Consider the following 21483-nt stretch of genomic DNA (forward strand, 5'->3'; position numbering starts at 1 on the left):
ATTGTTAATGTTGTAAATGACTATTGTAGCTGGAAACGGCTGATTTAAAAAATAAATGGAATATCTAAATAGTCGTACAGAGGCCCATTATCAGCAACCATCACTCCTGTGTTCCAATGGCACGTTGCGTTAGCTAATCCAAGTTTATAATTTAAAAAGTATAATTGATCATTAGAAAACCCTTTTGCAAATGTTAGCACTGCTGAAAACTGTTATTCTGATTAAAGAAGCAATAAAACTGTCTGCCTGTAGACTAGTTGAGTATCTGGAGCGTCCGCATTTGTGGGTTCGATTACAGGCTCAAAATGGCCAGAAACAAATAACTTTCTTCTGAAACTCATCAGTCTATTCTTGTTCTGAGAAATGAAGGCTATTCCATGCGAGAAATTGCCAAGAAACTGAAGATCTCGTACAATGATGTGTACTACTCCCTTCACAGAACAGCACAAACTGGCTCTAACCAGAATAGAAAGAGTAGTGGGAGGCCCCGGGGCACAACTGAGCAAGAGGAGAAGTATATTCGTGTCTAGTTTGAGAAACAGATGCCTCACAAGTCCTCAACTGGCAGCTTTATTAAATAGTACCCGCAAAACACCAGTGTCAACATCAACAGTGAAGAGGCAACTCTGGGATATGATGTCCCAGGTTTTTTTCAAGTAACATTGCCAGCAGCATACCACCCTGCATACCACTGCTGGCTTGCTTCTGAAGCTAAGCAGGGTTGGTCCTGGTCAGTCCCTGGATGGGAGTCCAGATGCTGCTGGAAGTGGTGTTGGAGGGCCAGTAGGAGGCACTCTTTCCTCTGGTCTAAAAAAATAAATAAAAATATCCCAATGCCCCAGGGCAGTGATTGGGGACACTGCCCTGTGTAGGGTGCCGTCTTTCAGATGGGACGTTTAAACGGGTGTCCTGACTCTCTGAGGTCATTAAAGATCCCATGGCACTTATCGTAAGAGTAGGGGTGTTAACCCTGGTGTCCTGGCTAAATTCCCAATCTGGCCCTCACACCATCATGGTCACCTAATAATCCCCAGTTTACAATTGGCTCATTCATCCCCCTCCTCTCCCCTGTAACTATTCCCCAGGTCGTTGCTGCAAATGAGAACGTGTTCTCAGTCAACTTACCTGGTAAAATAACGGTAAAATAAATAAAAATAAACATAGTATGAATTTAATCTGAACGCATTTCGGTAATTCGAATTTGGGTGAAAATGTACAAAATTCTGGCTAAAATGTAGACACAGTGACATAAACTAGCCATCTTAGTCTTCAGAATGATAATTGATTTTTGCAGATGCGTCATGGTTTTGTAACTCAATTTGGTACCATGGTTAAAATTGGGTTGCGTTCAGTATTTTAATGGATAATTCATTTGAAAGGAAACGATACTGTACTGAATGACCAATTGAAAACGTGGACGTGTGAGGGTGGGTGAACACTGTCAGCATGGCCACTGCCATTTCAATACAGTACCTCTTATTGATTAAAGGCACACCTTGATACAACCACCAAACGGGAGCAAACGTATCTGAAAGTATGTTCAAGAACATACAATAACGTTTTAGGGAAACGTGTTGTTCAGTACAAACCCTTCCGCAACGTAGCAAACGTGCAAGGGAACTGAACGCACCTCTGGTTTCATGAGCGTCACCAGCGCATACCCGTTGAACTATGACGCCAACATCCATGTAAACGGAAGTAAACGACCAAGAACAATTTCCACGTTCGCGTTTTTATTTAGACGTTTATTAACACCATGGAACTCAAATTATGACTAATTTAACTGCACAACATCACATACTTACCCCACGTAGTATTTAATTCGCGTTGGAGAGAGGACTTGGTTAATATATGTTTTCTAGGTAATTCTAGTTAGCTGCTAACAATGGCTAACTGTATGGTTTTTCACACTCAAATAGCCTCCATTATGGAGGTGCTAGCGAATGCCGCCGTGGCAGAGATCTGTAAACTCGTAGACGACGACTATGCAGTGTTTCGTTTGGAAATTTCTCAAGGCCAGAAAGAAAACAGGGGATTGCGGAGGAAACTGCAGCTACTGGAACTGAAAGGGGCACGAGAGCGCGTTTTCGCCAGTCGTCCCAGTAGTGTCAAGATCCTCGACCGGTACAGAGGATTGGCAAGAGGTACATTTTGCAGAAGGCCGAGGTGCGCGGCCTGTTGCCTTTCATAGATAGCTCAGTGTCTGTCGCCCCGTTCCCATTCTACACATGTGGTTAACTAGAATTGGATCATGTTCAGTTTTTGGATATTATGCAATAATTCCCCTGATTACTTAGCTATCTTGCACAAAGACACTATCATATTCTAACCAGATTCATGTTTAATGCATTTCCTATAATTTACTAATTGAATACAATATGAGGCATGGATTATAATAAATAGATCAATAAATAGTATATGAAGAAGATATGCGAAGTGTTACTTTACATCCTTGCCAATTCTAGATGTGTCAATAGTGTACAGTATATAGTTGAGCATTGACAGTCCATAACCTAAACACCCCCCCCCCCCCCCCCCCCCCCCCTATTTACTCTCACAGGTGAAGGACATCTCACTCGAGGCCACAAGAGCTTTGTGAAGCCAGCGGGACACAATACATGGAGTGATGACCAACCAATCACTGTTGATGAGGGGAGTGGAACCTCAAACCAGCACGTTATCGTGATAGAGGTTAGTGTAATAGTATTAGATCAAAATTACTGAAAATGTGACTCGTTTATTTCAGAATGGCAACCCCTCAGCTATTCATGAACACCCTTATTTATATGCCATATGGGAGCTTGTGAGACTTCCCGACAACATTGTTATCCAATTAAACTCATGTACCGGTAATAACCTCTTCTCTTCTTGTGTCAGTCTGCAGATGCAGAGTCTGCAGGTCCTGGGGTTAAGCAGGAGAGGTCTGAAGGGGAGGATGACCTACGGCACAGCAGAGATCCTGTAGTCACGGAGGACCCCACCACTGCCCCAGCGCAGCCTCGTACCCGGCGCAGTATCACGGAGGTCAGTGGAACGCCGAACGCCGTCCTCAAGTTACAGACAGACACCAAGGCATTAACTGTAACACACAGACTCTTACATACAGGATCTGACCACAGATCAGACCCAGAGAGGCTGGGGAGACTGGGCTGTCCTCCTGCTCCCGGTTCAGAGTACTTACCAGTATTTCGCCAGAGGATGGTTCATTCCCGTGGGGATGGCTATGGTGACGCGTTAGACACTGGCGGTGATGATCCATCTTGTTCTTACGCTACAGAGATGGACCCTGTCAACATGTCCTTGGGTTTAGAGACACAGACTGATCTGTCTAGAGGGGACTGGAACCGGTACAGTAGTAGTGTATACTCTGAAGGGTGCCTAGATGAGAAAGGGGAGGTTATAGTGATAGATGAGGTGACTGTGAAAGTGGAGGGTGACGCTCCTCCCACATGGAATGCAGATAGTCACATAGGAGACGGACACTCACAGGGCACATATTTCTTAGATTACAGGGGAAGCTTAGAGACAAATCCAAATGTCACTAGCCTCTCCCCTTTACACACGCTCAGGGATCGTGACCCAGTGTCCACGTCGATGGGGCCTTCCGATTCACACGGCCGCGTCCTTTTCGATCAGGTATTGAACTCAAACGACAGGGCTAGAGCCCAGGCTCAGGGAGGAGGAGCCACATCAGGCAATAGTAAAGAGAAACGGTTTCTCTGCATGTTCTGTAACAAAGGCTTCAGCTGCCCTAAAAAAGTGGAGATCCACCAGAGGGTCCACACAGGGGTGAAACCCTTTAACTGTACACAGTGTCATATGCGCTTTGCCCAGGCTGGTGACCTGAAAAAGCACCAGAGGGTCCACACAGGGGAGAAACCCTACAGCTGTACGCAGTGTGAGAAGAGGTTCTCCCGCCAGGACCACCTGAAGATGCACCTGAAGGTCCACACGGGAGAGAGGCCATTCGCCTGTACACACTGCGGGAAGAGGTTCTCAGAGAGGAGATACCTCAGGATACACCAGCAGAAAAATCATTCCACTCTATAACATAGAAAGTAACCATTCCACTCGATAGATTCTGACGTTTAGATTAAACCCTACATTAAAGACAAAGTTGAATTTTCATTGTCAGTAGAGAAGATCCACAGGTGCATTTGGAATAACGAGAGTAACAGATTTCAGTGTAGAATATTCCTGGGTAGAATATTGCATCCAGACGTGTGATATATAAGCCTAAAAAGTCTGTCACATATTGTGTTTGTACTGTGTAGGCTATATGATGTTTTCATATGGTTTATTTAACACTTGTTTATGTTTAATAAACATAAAATGAGACTTTTCATTCTAAGACTGTATTTAAATTATTTAGTATGTATTTGTATTTAGTTTTCCATCCAACCTTTTTATGCGAGAAAAGTACATATCGGATAAAAAATGTAATGACCGGCCTGATGGAAACAGAAACATTTCCAGTAAACTTTCAAAATGTTGACGAAACGAAGTACACTAGACAAGGTGGGATCTTTTTGTGTCTGCTAAAATGAATTATGTGAGAAATGTTGGTGGAAACGCTTTTATGTTTTGTGGTCCTCCCACTACGAAAACAGGAAAACAGTTTATTAGGCTAAATATGAAATAAATAATGATGAATTTCACAGGGTGGTGAAAGCGCATGGTGATGAGCTAGATGGTCCTTTCCCGATAAATATCGAGCGTCTTATTCTGGTGACATGATGATCGATGCTTGGCTGCCGTTTGATAAATACAAATAATCTCGCTCTTTTGTCCATAATAATAATCTCATCATGTAGGCTACACGTGCGCTCTAGCCAACAGTGTGCAGATAGCGCTGTTGGCTAGAGTCCACTTCCAATACCAGAGTGGGCATACCCGCTACATTCTTTTTTTGAGAAAAACATCAGTAGAGTTAAAATTGTGATGGAAACCCATTTAACTTGTATTTTTTTATTCGGTACATGGAATTTAACTGTAAAATGTATTATGTGCACTACGTCATCACACAGCCTTTCATCCACAACAAGTAAATTTGATGGAAACGCATCTCTGGGGGGAAAATGTGCATATGGTTCTTGATTTTGGAATATTCGCATTGAAAATGTGTCGCCAATTGGATGGAAACATAGCTACAGAGACTCTTTGATCTCACCCTATTCAGCATATACCTGACAAGGATTTATAGCCAATATACACTTAATAAATATACCCACACACTAACAAACACCTACTGTACACGTCAAAATATTTTAGTCTGATGACTTTTGACTTATCATAGCTAACTTGTTTTTAGCCCCAACATATTTATATTCACCATGATGGGTTTTACAACAATGAAGTCATTCTGTGACTACAGTATAGGACTCAAACATAGTGGGGATGGGTAAACACTCCATATTGAAAGTGTGTTTATTATCTGTGTGTACGTACCTGATGGAGTGTATGTCTGTGTAATCTGTATCATCTGTCTCTTCCAGGAGGAGGAGGGTCCAGAGGTGCTGCTGGGGAACCCTGAGGGGTCCATGGTCATGGAGGACAGCCAGACTACACCTCCTCCACAACCCACAGAGGAACCAGCTGAGCAGCACAAGACCACACACAGTCTCACTGAGGTGAGCCGACAATGAACTGAATGGTATTAGGTCAGGGCCCGTATCCACAAAGCCTCTCAGAGTAGGATTGCTGATCTAGGATCAGTTTTCCCCTTTAGATAATAATGAATAAGACTATATAGACAATTGGGGATCTGAAACTCGATCAGCACTCTTACTATTTGACGCTTTGTAGATACGGGCCCAGGTCTTGACCATGCATTTGAATTATACAATTATTAAAGCGTGTAAGTAATCAAATCAACTAATATGTTTGCATAGTACTCATAGCAATCCCTCATTACCCAATCAGAAGATGCTCCATAGCAGGGTGCTCATATCAGATTTCTTGTTCCAACATCCTCTCACTCTGTATCTCTTACAGTCAGCAGACATGGAGGATGGGAAGCCTGATCTGCTGCTGGTCAAAGAGGAGACAATAGAAGATGGACCAGAGAGCATTGATCTGCTGAGTGGACTAAAGATGGGAGAGCAAGGTAAGGGATACATACATGGGTCTTTATAAATAATGGGGCCAATGTGTAACATTAGGATCAACATTTTAAAATAGTTTGAAACAAAATAAAATATTTTCATGCAGTTCCACATGTGTACTTAGAGGAATATATGTAAATTGGCCCATAACTCCACCTATACAACAAAATAGGCCAAGGATTATACATAACTTAAGCAGGGTTCATACAGACATCGGAAAGTCAAATTCAAGGACTTTCAGGGATATTTTCAACCACTTAATTGTAATTTTCAAGGACCTCAATGTTATACAATTGTCTAATTTATACAATTGTACATATAGGGCTTAATAAAATTGCAGGTGTAACATGGAAACTACAATGTATTTGTCATTACCAGATCATATTGTGTTGAAGCCCACTAGGCTATGTAATTTGTTGTCATTATATCCAGAATAATTCATTAGAATAGCTAGGGTGGGGCCTCCCGGGTGGCGCAGTGGTCTAGGGCACTGCATCGCAGTGCTAACTGCGCCACCAGAGTCTCTGGGTTCGCCCCCAGGCTCTGTCGCAGCCGGCCGCGACCGGGAGGTCCGTGGGGCGACGCACAATTGGGCTAGCGTCGTCCGGGTTAGGGAGGGTTTGGCCGGTAGGGATTTCCTTGTCTCATCGCGCTCCAGCGACTCCTGTGGCGGGCTGGGCGCAGTGCGCGCTAGCCAAGGTGGCCAGGTGCACGGTGTTTCCTCCGACACATTGGTGCGGCTGGCTTCCGGGTTGGAGGCACGCTGTGTTAAAGAAGCAGTGCGGCTTGGTTGGGTTGTGCCTCGGAGGACGCATGGCTTTCGACCTTCGTCTCTCCCGAGCCCGTACGGGAGTTGTAGCGATGAGACAAGATAGTAATTACTAGCGATTGGATACCACGAAAATTGGGGGGAAAAGGGGATACAATTATTATTTTTTTATTAAAAAAAAGAATAGCTAGGGTGTTGCCCAATGTCTATCAATTTGCTCACAGTAGACTCGGTGTCGAATCCGAGGCACAAAAACATATGAAAACATAAACTCATTACCTTGATGCTTTCTCTGTTAAATCTAACAAGACCCTTCTGTAAATCAAGCAGAAAATAACTTATGATCAACATCAATTTGGTAAGGATAGTGGATCTTAACAGGATCCAGGCACAACTGTCTTCACAGGCGTAAGAAATGAGACATTCTTCGCAAACACCTTTTTTACAGCACTTTACAACAGCTCTTCGTCACTTGACTGTCATTCATCTGATCTAGGAAGAAATGTTCTGATGATAATGTGTGAAAGTATCACAGCGTAAATAAACAACTCGACACAGCTGCGCATCCAACAAGTATTATGTATTATTATTGAAGAATGACAGTATCGATTTAGGTTTTATGTATCAAGGTAAGGTGACTCATTCGGTTGGAAGCATTCGATTTTGCAATCGCATATATTTTGGGGAATTTGTGTGCCCTTAAACAGTTTTCACCCCGTGACATACACTGAGTGTATAAAGCAAAAACCTACAGGATGGTGGCTCTCCAGGAACAGGGTTGGAGAGCCCTGCTCTAATCACTCTGACATCAATGTGAATGCAATCAAAAATCAAGAGTTTTGATGGCCTCTATTTAAAAGAGGATCCCATCAGCTTTCTAGGCCTACCACATTTATTTGTCAACCATGCTCTCGATGGTGCAGCTGTAGAACTTTTTGAGGATCTGGGGACCGATGCCAAATCTTTTGTCTCCTGAAGGTGAAAAGGGGTTGCCCTCTTCACGACTGTCTTGGTGTATTTGGACCATGATAGTTCGTTGGTGATGTGGACACCAAGGAACTTAAAACTCTCAACCCACTCCATTACAGCCCCGTCTATGTGAATGGGGGTGTGTTCGGCCCTCCTTTTCCTGTAGTCCACGATCAACTCCTTTGTCTTGCTCACGTTGAAGGAGAGGTTGTTGTCCTGGCACCACACTGCCAGGTCTCTGACCTCCTCCTTATAGGCTGTCTCATCGTTGTCGGTGATCAGGCCTACCACTGTTGTCGTCAGCAAACTTAATGATGGTGTTGGAGTCGTGCTTGGCCACACAGTCATGGGTGAACAGGGAGTACAGGAAGGGACTAAGCATGCACCGCTGAAGGGCCCCCGTGTTGAGGATCAGCGTGGCAGATGTGTTGTTGCCTACCCTTACCACCTGGGGGCTGCCCATCAAAGTCCAGGATCCAGTTGCAGAGGGAGGTGTTTAGTCCCAGGGTCCTGTGCTCTGTGGGCACTATGGTGTTGAACGCTGAGCTGTAGTCAATGAACAGCATTCTCACATAGGTGTTCCTTTTGTCCAGGTGGGAAAGGGCAGTGTGGAGTGCAATTGAGATTGTGTCATCTGTTGGAGCGGTATTAGAGTGGGTCTAGGGTTTCCCGGGATGATGTTGTTTATGTGAGCCATGACCAGCCTTTCAAAGCACTTCATGGCTACCGATGTCAGTGCTACGGGGCGGTAGTCATTTAGGCAGGTTACCTTCACTTTCTTGGGCACAGGGACTATGGTGGTCTGCTTGAAACGTAGGTATTACAGACTCGGTCAGGGAGAGGTTGAAAATGTCAGTGAAGACACTTGCCAGTAGGTCCACGGATGCTTCGAGTACATGTCCTGGTAATCCGTCTGGCCTTGTGAATGTTGACCTGTTTTAAGGTCTTACTCACATCGGCTACAGAGAGAGCGTGATCACACAGTCGTCCGGAACAGCTGGTGCTCTCATGCATGCTTCAGTGCTGCTAGCCTCGAAGCGAGCAATAAATACATTAATCCCGTCTGGTAGGCTTGCGTCAATGGGCAGCTGGCGGCTGGGTTTCCCTTTGTAGTCCGTAATAGTTTTCAAGTCCTGCCACATCCGACGAGCGTCTTAGTCCTGTATTGACACTTTGCCTGGTTGATGGTTCGTCTGAGGTTCTAGCGGAATTTTTTATAAGAAAATCATCCGTATTAGTTTCCCACTCCTTGAAAGCGGCAGCTCTAGCCTTTAGCTCAGTGTGTATGTTGCCTGTAATCCATGGCTTCTGGTTGGGATATGTACGTACAGTCACTGTGGGGACGACGTCGTCGATGCACTTATTGATGACGCGGGTGACTGAGGTGGTATACTCCTCAATGCCATTGGATGAATCCCGGAACATATTCCAGTCCGTGCTAGCAAAACTGTCCTGTAGCGTAGCATCCGCGTCATCTGACCACTTCCGTATTGAGAGAGTCACTGGTACTTACTGCTTTAGTTTTTGCTTGAGGATAGAATTATGGTAAAGTTTGCCAAATGGAAGGCGAGGGAGAGTTTTGAATGCATCTGTGTGTGGAGTAAAGGTGGTCAGTTTTTTTTTTCTCTCTGGTTGCACATGCTGGTTGAAATGAGGTTAAACAGATGTAAATCTGCCTGCATTAAAGTCCCCCGTCCACTAGGAGCACCACTTCTGGATGAGCATTTTATTGTTTGCTTATGGCGTACAGCTCATTGAGAGTATGTCATAATCGGTTTGTGGTTGTAAATAGACGGCTACAAAGAATATAGATGAATACTCTTGGTCGATAGTGTGGTCTACAGTTTATCATGAGGTACTCATGAGCAATACTTTGAGACTTCCTTAATAATTAGACATTGCAGCTGTTATTGAAAAATAGAGACACACCATCAACCCTCGTCTTGTAACTGTTCTGTCCTGCCGATACACAGAAAACCCAGCCAACTGTATATTATCCGTGTCGTCATTCAGCCACGACTCGGTGAAACACATGACAGTTTTTAATGTCCCATTGGTAGGATAGTCTCAAGCGGAGTTCATCTAGTTTATTCTCCAGTGATTGCACGTTGGCCAATAGAACGGATGGTAGAGGCGGTTACCCACTCACCGCCCAATTCTCACAAGGCACCTGGATCTGCGCCTCACTGTATCTCCGTCTTTTCTTCATGTGAATGACGTGGATTTGGGCCTGGTCCGGTAGGTCCAGTCATTGCGCAATCGCGTGTGAAAACAGATTTTTGACTGTCCACTATTCAAAAGAGGATCCCAGCTATATTTATTGCTAAATCCTTAAAATTAAGCACATTAAACCTCTTTACAACCGGTGTAGCCTACCTGGCATACATAGGCGGTGTGTGTGTCAAGTTTGGGGAATCAAATTTTCACCATAAAAATGCAATCCATGCATCATCGCATTTGCAGACTTATGTGAGAGAGCCTACTATTCGTTATGTGGTGAGTAGATTGGATAGTCATAATTTAGGGGAACAATATAACTCAATCACTGTTTGCTAAAAAGACTGTTCAATGCATGACTGAGCTCGTATAGCGTAGAGTGGGACTAGACTATAGGTTATATCAGATACGTTTCTCTTTGCACGGGAAAGTTGCCTTATATAAACATATTTCATGCAATTCTACTACACTTTATATGGCTGGACATTAACAGAATCTTTTTAATTCAACAAATTACAGGGTACGCTATTCTGCTGATACTGACAAACAGATCAAAAACAAAATAATTGTCCATATAATAGGCCTACGAGAAGGGGAGACGCAAAGGAGGAAGTTAATGTCCAAAAACAAACTTTTAAGTAGCACTGACCCAACAATGATAAATAGTGAATATGAGCAGTGCTCACTCCCTGGGGATAATGCCAATGCTATCCGTTTGTGCCAATAAGATATACTGGCTATACTGTTGTTTGTTCAATTAAGTTGAGAATTTTGATAACTAAAAGACAGATTTAGTCTTTTCATTGTCTTCTCTTTACAGGAATAACCATTTGCTTTCCAAACTATATTGTCCCACGATTGTATTTTGAAATATTGAGATATGCCTCAATAATCTGCCCAAATTGCGCTCGCTGCCTTTCCTTCCGACTGTAGGTAAACCGATTTAAAACAATCCACAAGTTAAGCTAATGATCCTCTGTGGCCAAATCATGCTTTAGTAGCCTATTTTGAATTATTTAATTTATTTCTGTATAGACAGGAGTAGGCTCATTAGGCATTCTAAATCAAAAATAATTCCACACATACAGTACCAGTCTGGACACACCTACTCCATTCCAGGGTTTTTCTTTATTTTTACTATTTTCTGCATTGTAGAATAATAGTGAAGACATCAACACTTTGAAATAACACATATGGTATCATGTAGGAACCAAAAAAGTGTTAAACAAATCAAAATATATTTTTTATTTGAGATTCTTCAAAGTAGCCACCCTTTGCCTTGATGACAGCTTTGCATTCTCTCAACCAGCTTCATGAGGTAGTCACCTGGAATACATTTCAATTAACAGGTATTCCTTTTTAAAAGTTAATTTGTGGAATTTCTTTCCTTCTTAATGCATTTGAGCCAATCAGTTGTGTAGTGACAAGGTAGGGGTGGTATAGAGAAGATAGCCCTATTTGTTAAAAGTCCATATCATGGCAAGAACAGCTCAAATAAGCAAAGAGAAATGACAGTCCATCATTACTTTAAAACATGAAGGTCAGTCAATCCGGAAAATTTCAAGAACTTTGAACGGTTCTTCAAGTGCAGTCGCAAAAACCATCAAGCGCTATGATGAAACTGGCTATCATAAGGACCGCCACAGGAAAGGAAGACCCAGAGTTACCTATGCTGCAGATGATAAGTTCATTAGAGTTACCAGCACAAATAAATGCTTAACAGAGTTCACGTAATAGACACATCTCAACATCAGCTGTTCAGAGGAGACTGCGTGAATCAGGCCTGAATGGTCGAATTGCTGCAAAGAAACCACTACTAAAGGACACCAATAAGAAGAAGAGACTTGCGTGGGCCAAGAAACACGAGCAATGAACAGTAGACCAGTGGAAATCTGTCCTTTGATCTAATGTGTCCAAATTTGAGATTTTTGGTTCCAACCACCGTGTCTTTGTGAGATGCACAGTAGGTGAATGGATGATCTCTGCATGTGTAGTTCCCACCGTGGAGGATGTGTGGGGGTGCATTTCTGGTGACACTGTCTATGATTTATTTAGAATTCAAGGCACACATAAGGGCTATTTGACCAAGAAGGAGAGTGATGGAGTGCTGCGTCAGATGACCTGGCCTCCACAATCACCCGACTTCAACCCAATTGAGATGGTTTGGCATGGGTTGGACCGCAGTGTGAAGGAAAAGCAGCCAACAAGTGTTCAGCATATGTGGGAACTCCTTCAAGACTATTGGTAAAGCATTCCAGGTGAAGCTGGTTGAGAGAATGCCAAGAGTGTGCAAAGCTGTCATCAAGGCAAAGGTTGGCAACTTTGAAGAATCTAAAATATATTTTGATTTGTTTTGACACTTTTTTGCCTATTACATGATTCCATGTGTGTTATTTCATAGTTTTGATGCCTTCACTATTATTCTACAAAGAAAAACCCTTGAATAAGTAAGTATGTCCAAACTTTTGACTGGTACTGTATATTAGTAGGCTATAGGTAAAGACCAGATTAAATTAAGAATAGTCTGATGGGTGAGAATATTATCAAGTGCTTGCAAAATAGTGAATGAGAGACGATGAAGTGTGTGCAGCCTGCGCAAGAAACAGAGCAGAGCTTATGCCTTTCATGCAACTTTTTAAAAATCGTCATTAGTCACATCATGCAGCTAGAACGTATAAAACATGTAAACTTATAGCCTCATTTTTGTATCACAACTAAAGTTGCATAAATGTCTCTTAACTTTAGCAGATAGGAGGACCTGTTTCTTTGTTAATCGTTTGGATCGTTTGGAGAAAATATCCTTTATTTTATTCAGCTATGTTCAATTATATTCTTCATACTATTAAATTATATGAAATAATGTCATGGAATTCTAAGCAAATCTTTTCTGCTAAATGAATGAGTGTAACCCACAGCCATATGGTATAGCCAGATCAGTGCCTAATGTATGGACAACTCAGAATATGCTATTCTGTTCTTCTGAAATAGGCTACATTTTCTTCAAATCATGTTTCTTTAGACCTGTGTAAAATAAATAATGGATGTATTGTGGTGTAGGCTATATTACATGGATCAGTGGAAGCCAGGAGATGCTAAAGGTGTTTGTTAATTAACGATCAATTACCGTGAGACCGGCAGTTATTTGCATGACAATCACCCGACGGGAATTTCATGACCGCCACAGCCCTTTTTATTTTATTTTTATTTCACCTTTATTTAACCAGGTAGGCAAGTTGAGAACAAGTTCTCATTTACAACTGCGACCTGGCCAAGATAAAGCAAACCAGTTCGACACATATAACAACACAGAGTTACACATGGAGTAAAACAAACATACAGTCAATAATACAGTAGAAAAATAAGTCTATATACAATGTGAGCAAATGAGGTGAGATAAGGGAGGTAAAGGCAATAAATAGGCCATGGTGGCGAAGTAAATACAATATAGCAATTAAAAAACTGGAATGGTAGATTTGACAGTAGATGAGTGTGCAAAGTAGAAATACTGGGGTGCAAAGGAGCTAAATAAATACAATAGGGGAAGGGGTAGTTGTTTGGGCTATTTATAGATGGGCTATGTACAGGTGCAGTGATCTGTGAGCTGCTCTGACAGCTGGTGCTTAAAGCTAGTGAGGGCGATAAGTGTTTCCAGTTTCAGAGATTTTTGTAATTCTTTCCAGTCATTGGCAGCAGAGAACTGGAAGGAGAGGCAGCCAAAGGAGAAATTGGCTTTGAGGGTGACCAGTGAGATATACCTGCTAGAACGCGTGCGTGCAGCTATGGTGACCAGCGAGCTGAGATAAGGCGGGACTTTACCTAGCAGGGTCTTGTAGATGACCTGGAGCCAGTGGGCTTGGCGACAAGTATGAAGCGAGGGCCAACCAACGAGAGCGTACAGGTCGCAGTGGTGGGTAGTATATGGGGCTTTGGTGACAAAACGGATGGCACTGGGATAGACTGCATCCAATTTGTTGAGTAGGGTGTTGGAGGCTATTTTGTAAATGACATCGCCAAAGTCGAGGATCGGTAGGATGGCCAGTTTTACGAGGTACGCCTGGCACCTACCCTGTTCAAAGACACTTCAATATTTTGTGTTGCCCATTCACCCTCTGAATGGCACACATACACAATCCAAGTCCCAATTGTCTCGGTTTAAAAACCCTTGTTTAACCTGTCTCCTCTCCTTCATCTACACTGATTGAAGTGGATTTAACTGGTGACATCAATAAGGGATCATAGCTCTTTCACCTGGATTCACCTGGTCAGTCTGTCATGGAAAGAGCAGTGTTCTTAATGTTTTGTATCCTCAGTGTAAGGAGACACGAAATGTTACATAGTTACACTGCATTTCTGAGATCTCGGTACAAAAAACTGTCAGACAGCTAGATCAAGGATTCTTACAGGGTTCAAGTTTAAAGTATTATTGAACTGATTAATGCTTAATATATGATACAACAACTTACACAGCCATAAATGCAAGGACAGAAAAGTAATGTTTTATGTCACCTGATTTTGGACAAATCCATTAAGACACCCACCATGAGAATGGTTAAACAGGTTTTAAATGAAGTTGTGAATTGTATTGAATATAGCTAAGTTCCCCCTTATATCTTAATGTAATGACATGAAAAAGAAATGGGATGATTATTATCAGTGACTTATCAACAGCTGTAACAACTTGTCCAGCGTAGGAAATCCTCAGTAGTTTATAGAAAGACCCACATATAGCCTACATACAGTATTAGATCTTCCAACAGGAATAGTGGCTATTGATTTTTCTTCTTTAATGAAATCAAATCAATACAACTTTACATGTATGAATTTGACAGGTAATTGACAACAAAAAAACTCCATATGTAGAGTCTTCCATGCCATGTTTGTAAAGTCTATTTTCTAAACTCTTCATATAGGTGGTTGGCTGGAGACTAACAGAGCAGACTGGGTGGCCATCTTGGATTCCCAGACCGGTGCAGCCAAGGGCCCAGCGAACAACATCACCGAGCAGGTCTGGACCAGAGGTGACATAGTGGAGGTCAGGGGATGGGACAGCGTCCTCAACTCTGGGCTGGGGAACAACACTGTTAACCACAACCAGAAACAGATAGTCGAACACACAACGACATCCGAACTTAGTCTCCATGACAACAGACTGGCGGAAACCAGGGCGAGGCATAGATTTGGTCTGCGGGGACAGGAAAGTGAACGTATGCGGCGGGAGAGTACAGACTTCGCTTACGATGCTCCGTCCTGCTCCTATAATTGTGATTCAGAGAGACTGATGGTGCCTCAGGTTAACCCTCTAACAGGTGCTGCCTTCAGCCTGTCTTCTATAGAATCTGTCAACTGTAACATGGACCCTGCGACAACACAGACACTCCCTGGCCTTCATCCTCCTCACACTCTCCTAATGTTAAACCAGACCTCAGACAATGCCAGTGCCTCAACACTAAATGGCTACACAAGCCCATTGACAAATGACAGTAGTGAAGACGGAATCAGTAAAGGTGGCAGCACCAAAGAGAAGCGCTTCCCGTGTTCATTCTGTGGGAAAGCCTTCAGTTTTCCCCAACAGGTGGAGATCCACCAGAGGGTACACACGGGGGAGAAACAATTTGGCTGCCACCTGTGCCGGGCCAGTTTCTCTCACTCCTTCAGCCTGAAGAGGCACCTGAGAGTCCACACAGGGGTGAAACCCTTCAGCTGTACCCAGTGTCACATGCGCTTTGCCCAGGCTGGTCACCTGAAGAGGCACCAGAGGGTCCACACAGGGGAGAAACCCTACAGCTGTACGCAGTGTGAGAAGAGGTTCTCCCGCCAGGACCAGCTGAAGATGCACCTGAAGGTCCACACGGGAGAGAGGCCATTCGCCAGTACGCACTGCGGGAAGAGGTTATCAGAGAGGAGCTACCTCAGGATGCACCAGCAGAAAAAACATTCCACTCTTTAACATAAAAAGTAACCATTCCCCTGGGTAGCTTCTGACATTTAGATCAAACCCGGCATTAAAGACAAATATACATTTTCATTGTTGTCAGCAGAAAAGACCCACAGATAACCCATAGATTTCAGTGTTGAATATTCCTGGGTAGAATATTTCATCCAGACATATAAGGCATATCTACACTAACTTTCAAAAGTTTGGGGTCACTTAGAAATGTCCTTGTTTTTGATAGAAAAGCAAAAAGAATTGTCCATTAAAATAACATCATGTTGGTCAGAAATACAGTGTAGACATTGTTAATGTTGTAAATGACTATTGTAGCTAGAAACGGCAGATTTCCTTTTAATGGAATATCTACATAGGCGTACAGAGGCCCATTATCAGAAACCATCGCTCAGCAGTCTCAACGTCAACAGTGAAGAGGCGACTACGTGATGCTGGCCATCTAGGCAGAGTTGCAAAGAAAAAGACAGTAAGAAGGGCAAAAGAACACAGACCTTGGACAGAGGAACTTTGCCTAGAAGGCCAGCATCCCGGAGTCGCCTCTTCACTGTTGACGCTGAGACTGGTGTTTTGCGGGTACTATTTAATGAAGCTGCCAGTTGAGGAATTGTGAGGCTTCTGTTTCTCAAACTAGACATTAATGTACATGTCCTCTTGCTCAGTTGTGGACCGGGGCCTCCACTACTCTTTCTATTCTGGTTAGAGCCAGTTTGCGCTGTTCTGTGAAGGGAGTAGTACACAGCTTTTGGCAATTTCTCGCATTTCTCAGAACAAGAATAGACTGACGAGTTTCAGAAGAAAGTTATTTGTTTCTGGACGTTTTGAGCCTGTAATCGAACCCACAAATGCTGATGCTCCAGATACTCAACTAGTCTAAAGAAGGCCAGTTTTATTGCTTCTTTAATCAGAATAACAGTTTTCAGCTGTGCTAACATAATTGCAAAAGGGTTTTCTAATGATCAATTAGCCTTTTAAAAGGATCAACTTGGATTGCTAACATAACGTGCCATTGGGACACAGGAGTGATGGTTGCTAATAATGGGCCTCTGTATGCCTATGTAGATATTCCATTAAAAAGAAATCTGCCGTTTCCTGCTACAATAGTCATTTACAACATTAACAATATCTACACTGTATTTCTGATCAATTTGATGTTATTTTAATGGACAAAAAAATGTGCTTTTCTTTCAAAAACAAGGACATTTCTAAGTGACCCCAAACTTTTGAACAGTAGTATAAGTCTAAAAAGTATGTTACATATCGAGATTTTAGGACTATAAGGTTCTATCTTCAAGAAGATGATTCTGAGATAATTGGCTTTACATTTCTGAACCCTCATTGGTTTGAATGGTGTCAGCCATTTTATCTTGTATTCTTTTTAACTAAACAACATGAATTGGGTTATTTAGAGTACTATATATGAACAGAACAAGGCTATATCAATAACACAATGTTTTTTTAAAAATCGGATAGAACCTTATAGTCCCAAGCTCGCGATTTTGTGTTTGTACCGGGGCAAATCTGGTGTTTTTAGATAGAATGCAAGCTATATTAGATCAAATCCAGACATTAACTTTTATTCAGGGCAGGTGACCCAAATTACACGTTCGATAACATTGACAGACGTAGTAATAAAAAAGGCAAATTTAGGGAGCCTTCAAAGAGCCTGAAATATGTAATCGCTACAAATAATTTACAGGACACCAAGAGACTACTATTCCCAATTACCAAAGATAATTACTTTTTTTCTCAAAGTAAGAAAAAAATGTATTCCCAAAAATGCACTAAACAATTTATTTGATAAAAAAATGTATGATATAGTAATATCGGGTCATTGTCTGGTATCATGCTTAATTACACAAACAGAAAATACACTTAGCGACAGAATCTGTAGAATGAACAGAGCGCATCTTCTGGACCCGAAATGTATTAAATATGTAAACAAAAGAATAAAAACCATTACAAATGTAGAAATAGAGGACAAAGAAAAGCCGACCCCCAATATAATTTGGGAAGCCTTTAAAGTGGATATTAGGGGACTGATAATCTCATACTCGGCAAAAGTTAAATCTGATTTAGTGATTTATTTTTCTTAAAATTGTAATTTCTATCTTAGAAAAAGCAGATAAAAGTCTTTACAAGGTAAACAAGAAAATGTATCATCTGAACTTGAGCAGGAATACGATCTTTTACTTTTGAAGAGAGCCTACAACTACAGGTTAAACTCAAATAAAGTATACTACTTAATGGCAAAAAAATCTGGTAACTATCTCGCAGCTCTAACAAAACGCTACATTTATATTTTAAAAGATACAAATGTGGTAATTAGAAACGATGCGATTAATGACCATTTTAAAAGCTTATATGAAAATTATATAAATCAGAATTAAACAACAATTGGATGGATCCTATAGCCTTAGACTCAAGAACCCTGAAGCAATTATCAGCAGAAGAAAAAAAGAATCACTAAAAACAGATCACTCAAAGATAAATATTGGATACTGTTAAAACATGACTTTCCTATTACAATTCTATTGAACATTTTGGGGCAAAGTAGTGCACCTCTTTACACAAATGACAACACTCGTCACTCAATTCAGTACGACCTAGTTCCATGTATCAAACTGTTATTTCAGTTATATTAAAATCTGGAGAGTCCCATGCTGATTATAGACCCATAAGTTTAATAAATTGTGACAAAATAATAATACTAAAGCTTATAAGCATTAGCATGGCAAAAGTCTTACCAGACTTGATACATATCAATAAACAGGGTTTATAAAAATAGACACAAACAAATACAACACGCAAAAAAACGAGAAAGATTTATCAATAATGGCTGTTGATGCCGAAAAGGCTTTTGACCGTCTTAGATGGTATTTTCTATTTAGAAGCTTTCAACTTTCCAGGTAAAATAATATATTTAAATAAATTATATCAATATCATAAATCAAATAAAACATTACCTGATGAGATTGCTTTAGAAAGGGGCACAAGATAGGGATGTCCTCTCTCACCCCCCTCCTGTTGACAGAATTAAAAAGCAATTTTGGACTGACCAATGAGGATAGATTCAAATACTGTACATGCAACTAAAGTTACATATCACAAAATGTTGATTTGAAATCTTTTGAACATTGAGGGAATCTTATTTAAGTCAGAAAAGGATGTTCATATGATAGATAAGATATACAAAACCTTACAGAGAGCATATCCACCTGACAATCTCTTACTATTGGAACCAAGACTTAAAAAGAACTGATGTTGGCACAAGATGGAGGGAATGTTGGCGCATAAATGATATTACAGTTAATTAACAAATGTACGCTTAATCCAGTATAAACCAATGGATATAATTCATTATACAAGACACAAAATTTACAAATAACTCAATAATCCATGCATTCTGGGAAAGCTATGAAGTCCAAAAGTTATGGGCTGAGTTAGAAAATTGGCTGTTAGAAGTATTACAATGTTAGTTTAATTTTAATCTGTCTGTCTGCAAATGTCAAGACAACGGATATGGGGGTTTAGTGAGATACCCAATGGGCTGGACGATTCTCTTCTCATCTTGAAAAAATATATACTAACATCCTGGAAATCAATCAATCCACCATAATTACACAATCAAATGATTTATTATTGAAATAGCATGGGTGACCTAGAAAAACAAATTGGTACAATTTAAGGCCAAAGTAGCAAACAATAATGCAGGCATTAGGGATGGGGGTGTGCGCATGTGGGTCTGGGCAGATGAGCTGTAGTTGTTTTTTCTGTGCGTCTGTAAATATTTGTTCATATGTGTATGTTTGTATTTGGTGTGAGGGAAAAACACAAAATGCACAGTGTCCTCACAGTATTCACACCCCTTGACTTTATCCACATTTTGTGGAAGCATGAATTTAAAATGGATTACATTGAGATGTTTTGTCACTGGCCTAGACAATAATACCCCATAATGTTTTTTTTTTTTTAAATGTTACAAATTAATAAAAAATGAAAAGCTAAAATGTCGAGTCAATACGTATTCAACCCCTTCGTTATGGCAAGCCTAAATAAAGGAGTAAAAATGTGCTTAACAAGTCACATAATACGTTGCATGGACTCACTCTGTGCAATAATACTGTTTAACATGTTTTCTTTATGACAGCCTCATCTCTGTACCTCACACATGCAGTTATCTATAAGTTCCCTCAATCGAACAGTGAATTTCAAACACAGATTCAACCAAATAAAGACCAGGGAGGTTTTCCAATGCCTCACAAAGGGCATCTATTTTACCCATCTATTGGTAGATAGGTAAATATATTTTAAAAAGCTGACATTAAATATCCCTTTGAGCATGATGAAGTTATTAATTATACTTTTGATGGTCTATCAATACACCAAGTCATTACAAAGATACAGGCATCCTTCCTAACTCAGTTGCCAGAGAAGAAGGAAGCCGCTCAGGGATTTCACCATGTGGCCAATGGTGACTTTGAAACAGTCAAAGAGTTTAATGGCTGTGATAGAAAACTGAGGATGGATCAACACCATTTTTGTAGTTACTCAACAAAACTTACCTAATTGACAGAGTGAAAAGAAGGAAGCCTGTACAGAATACAAATATTCCAAAACATTAATCTTGTTTGCAACAAGGCACTAAAGTAATACTGCAAAAAATGTGGCAAAGCAATACACTTTTTGTCCTGAATACAAAGTGTCATGTTTGGGGCAAATACAATACAACACATTACTGAGTACCACTCTCCATATTTTCAGTCATAGTGGTGACTGCATCATGTTAAAGGTATGCTTGTAATCGTCAAGGACTGGGGAGTTTTTCAAGACAAAAAAATAAATGAAATGGAGCTATAAAAAAAAGTTAAACCTGGTTCAGTCTGCTTTCCACCAGACACTGGGAGATTAATTCACCTTTCAGCAGGCGAATAACCTGGAACACAAGGCCAGATCTACACTGGAGTTGCTTACCAAGAAGACCGTGAATGTTCCTGAGTGGCCGAGTTACAGTTTTGACTTCAATTTGCTTGAAAATCTATGGCAAGACCTGAAAATGGTTTTCTAGCAATGATCAACAACCAATTTGACATAGTTTGAAGAATTTTGATTAGAATAATGGTAAAATGTTGCACAATCCAGATGTGGAAAGCTCTTAGAACGCTCTTACCCAGAAACACGCACGGATGTAATCACTGCCAAAGGTGATTTGTAACGTTTTGACTCAGGGGTTGAATACTTGTATACAGTGCCTTCAGAAAGTATTCTGACACATTGACTTTTTCCACATTTTGTTACGTTAAAGAATTATTCTAAAATGAATGAAATCGTTTTTTTCCCCTCATCAATTTACACTCGTAATGTAACTATCATTAAATGTGAAGACTGTATTATTATCAAGTCAATTATTTATGTGTAATTATTCATTACGTGATTAAACTAATCACGTTAACTTTAATTAACTAGGAAGTCGGGGCATC

At 41.1% G+C, this 21483-nt stretch overlaps 1 protein-coding gene across 2 annotated transcripts; it reads left to right on the top strand.

Annotated features, from left to right (window-relative positions):
* The first annotated feature begins 1885 nt into the window (after positions 1-1885).
* On the top strand, positions 1886-20013 carry LOC129841229 (zinc finger protein 606-like). 2 transcript variants are annotated; one of them, XM_055909394.1, is made up of 6 exons: positions 1886-2144; positions 2561-2691; positions 2878-3024; positions 5496-5630; positions 5995-6106; positions 14970-20013. In XM_055909394.1, exons 1-6 carry the CDS (start codon positions 1886-1888, stop codon positions 16004-16006), a joined length of 1821 nt encoding a protein of 606 aa, XP_055765369.1. In that variant the 3' UTR covers positions 16007-20013. The 2 variants fall into 2 exon arrangements, with proteins under 2 accessions (XP_055765369.1, XP_055765370.1); XM_055909395.1 differs by having other exon boundaries at positions 5499-5630.
* The last annotated feature ends 1470 nt before the right edge of the window (positions 20014-21483 follow it).

Source organism: Salvelinus fontinalis, chromosome 42 (genome assembly GCF_029448725.1).
Source record: "Salvelinus fontinalis isolate EN_2023a chromosome 42, ASM2944872v1, whole genome shotgun sequence".
In the NCBI taxonomy this organism is placed as follows: Eukaryota; Metazoa; Chordata; class Actinopteri; order Salmoniformes; family Salmonidae; genus Salvelinus; species Salvelinus fontinalis.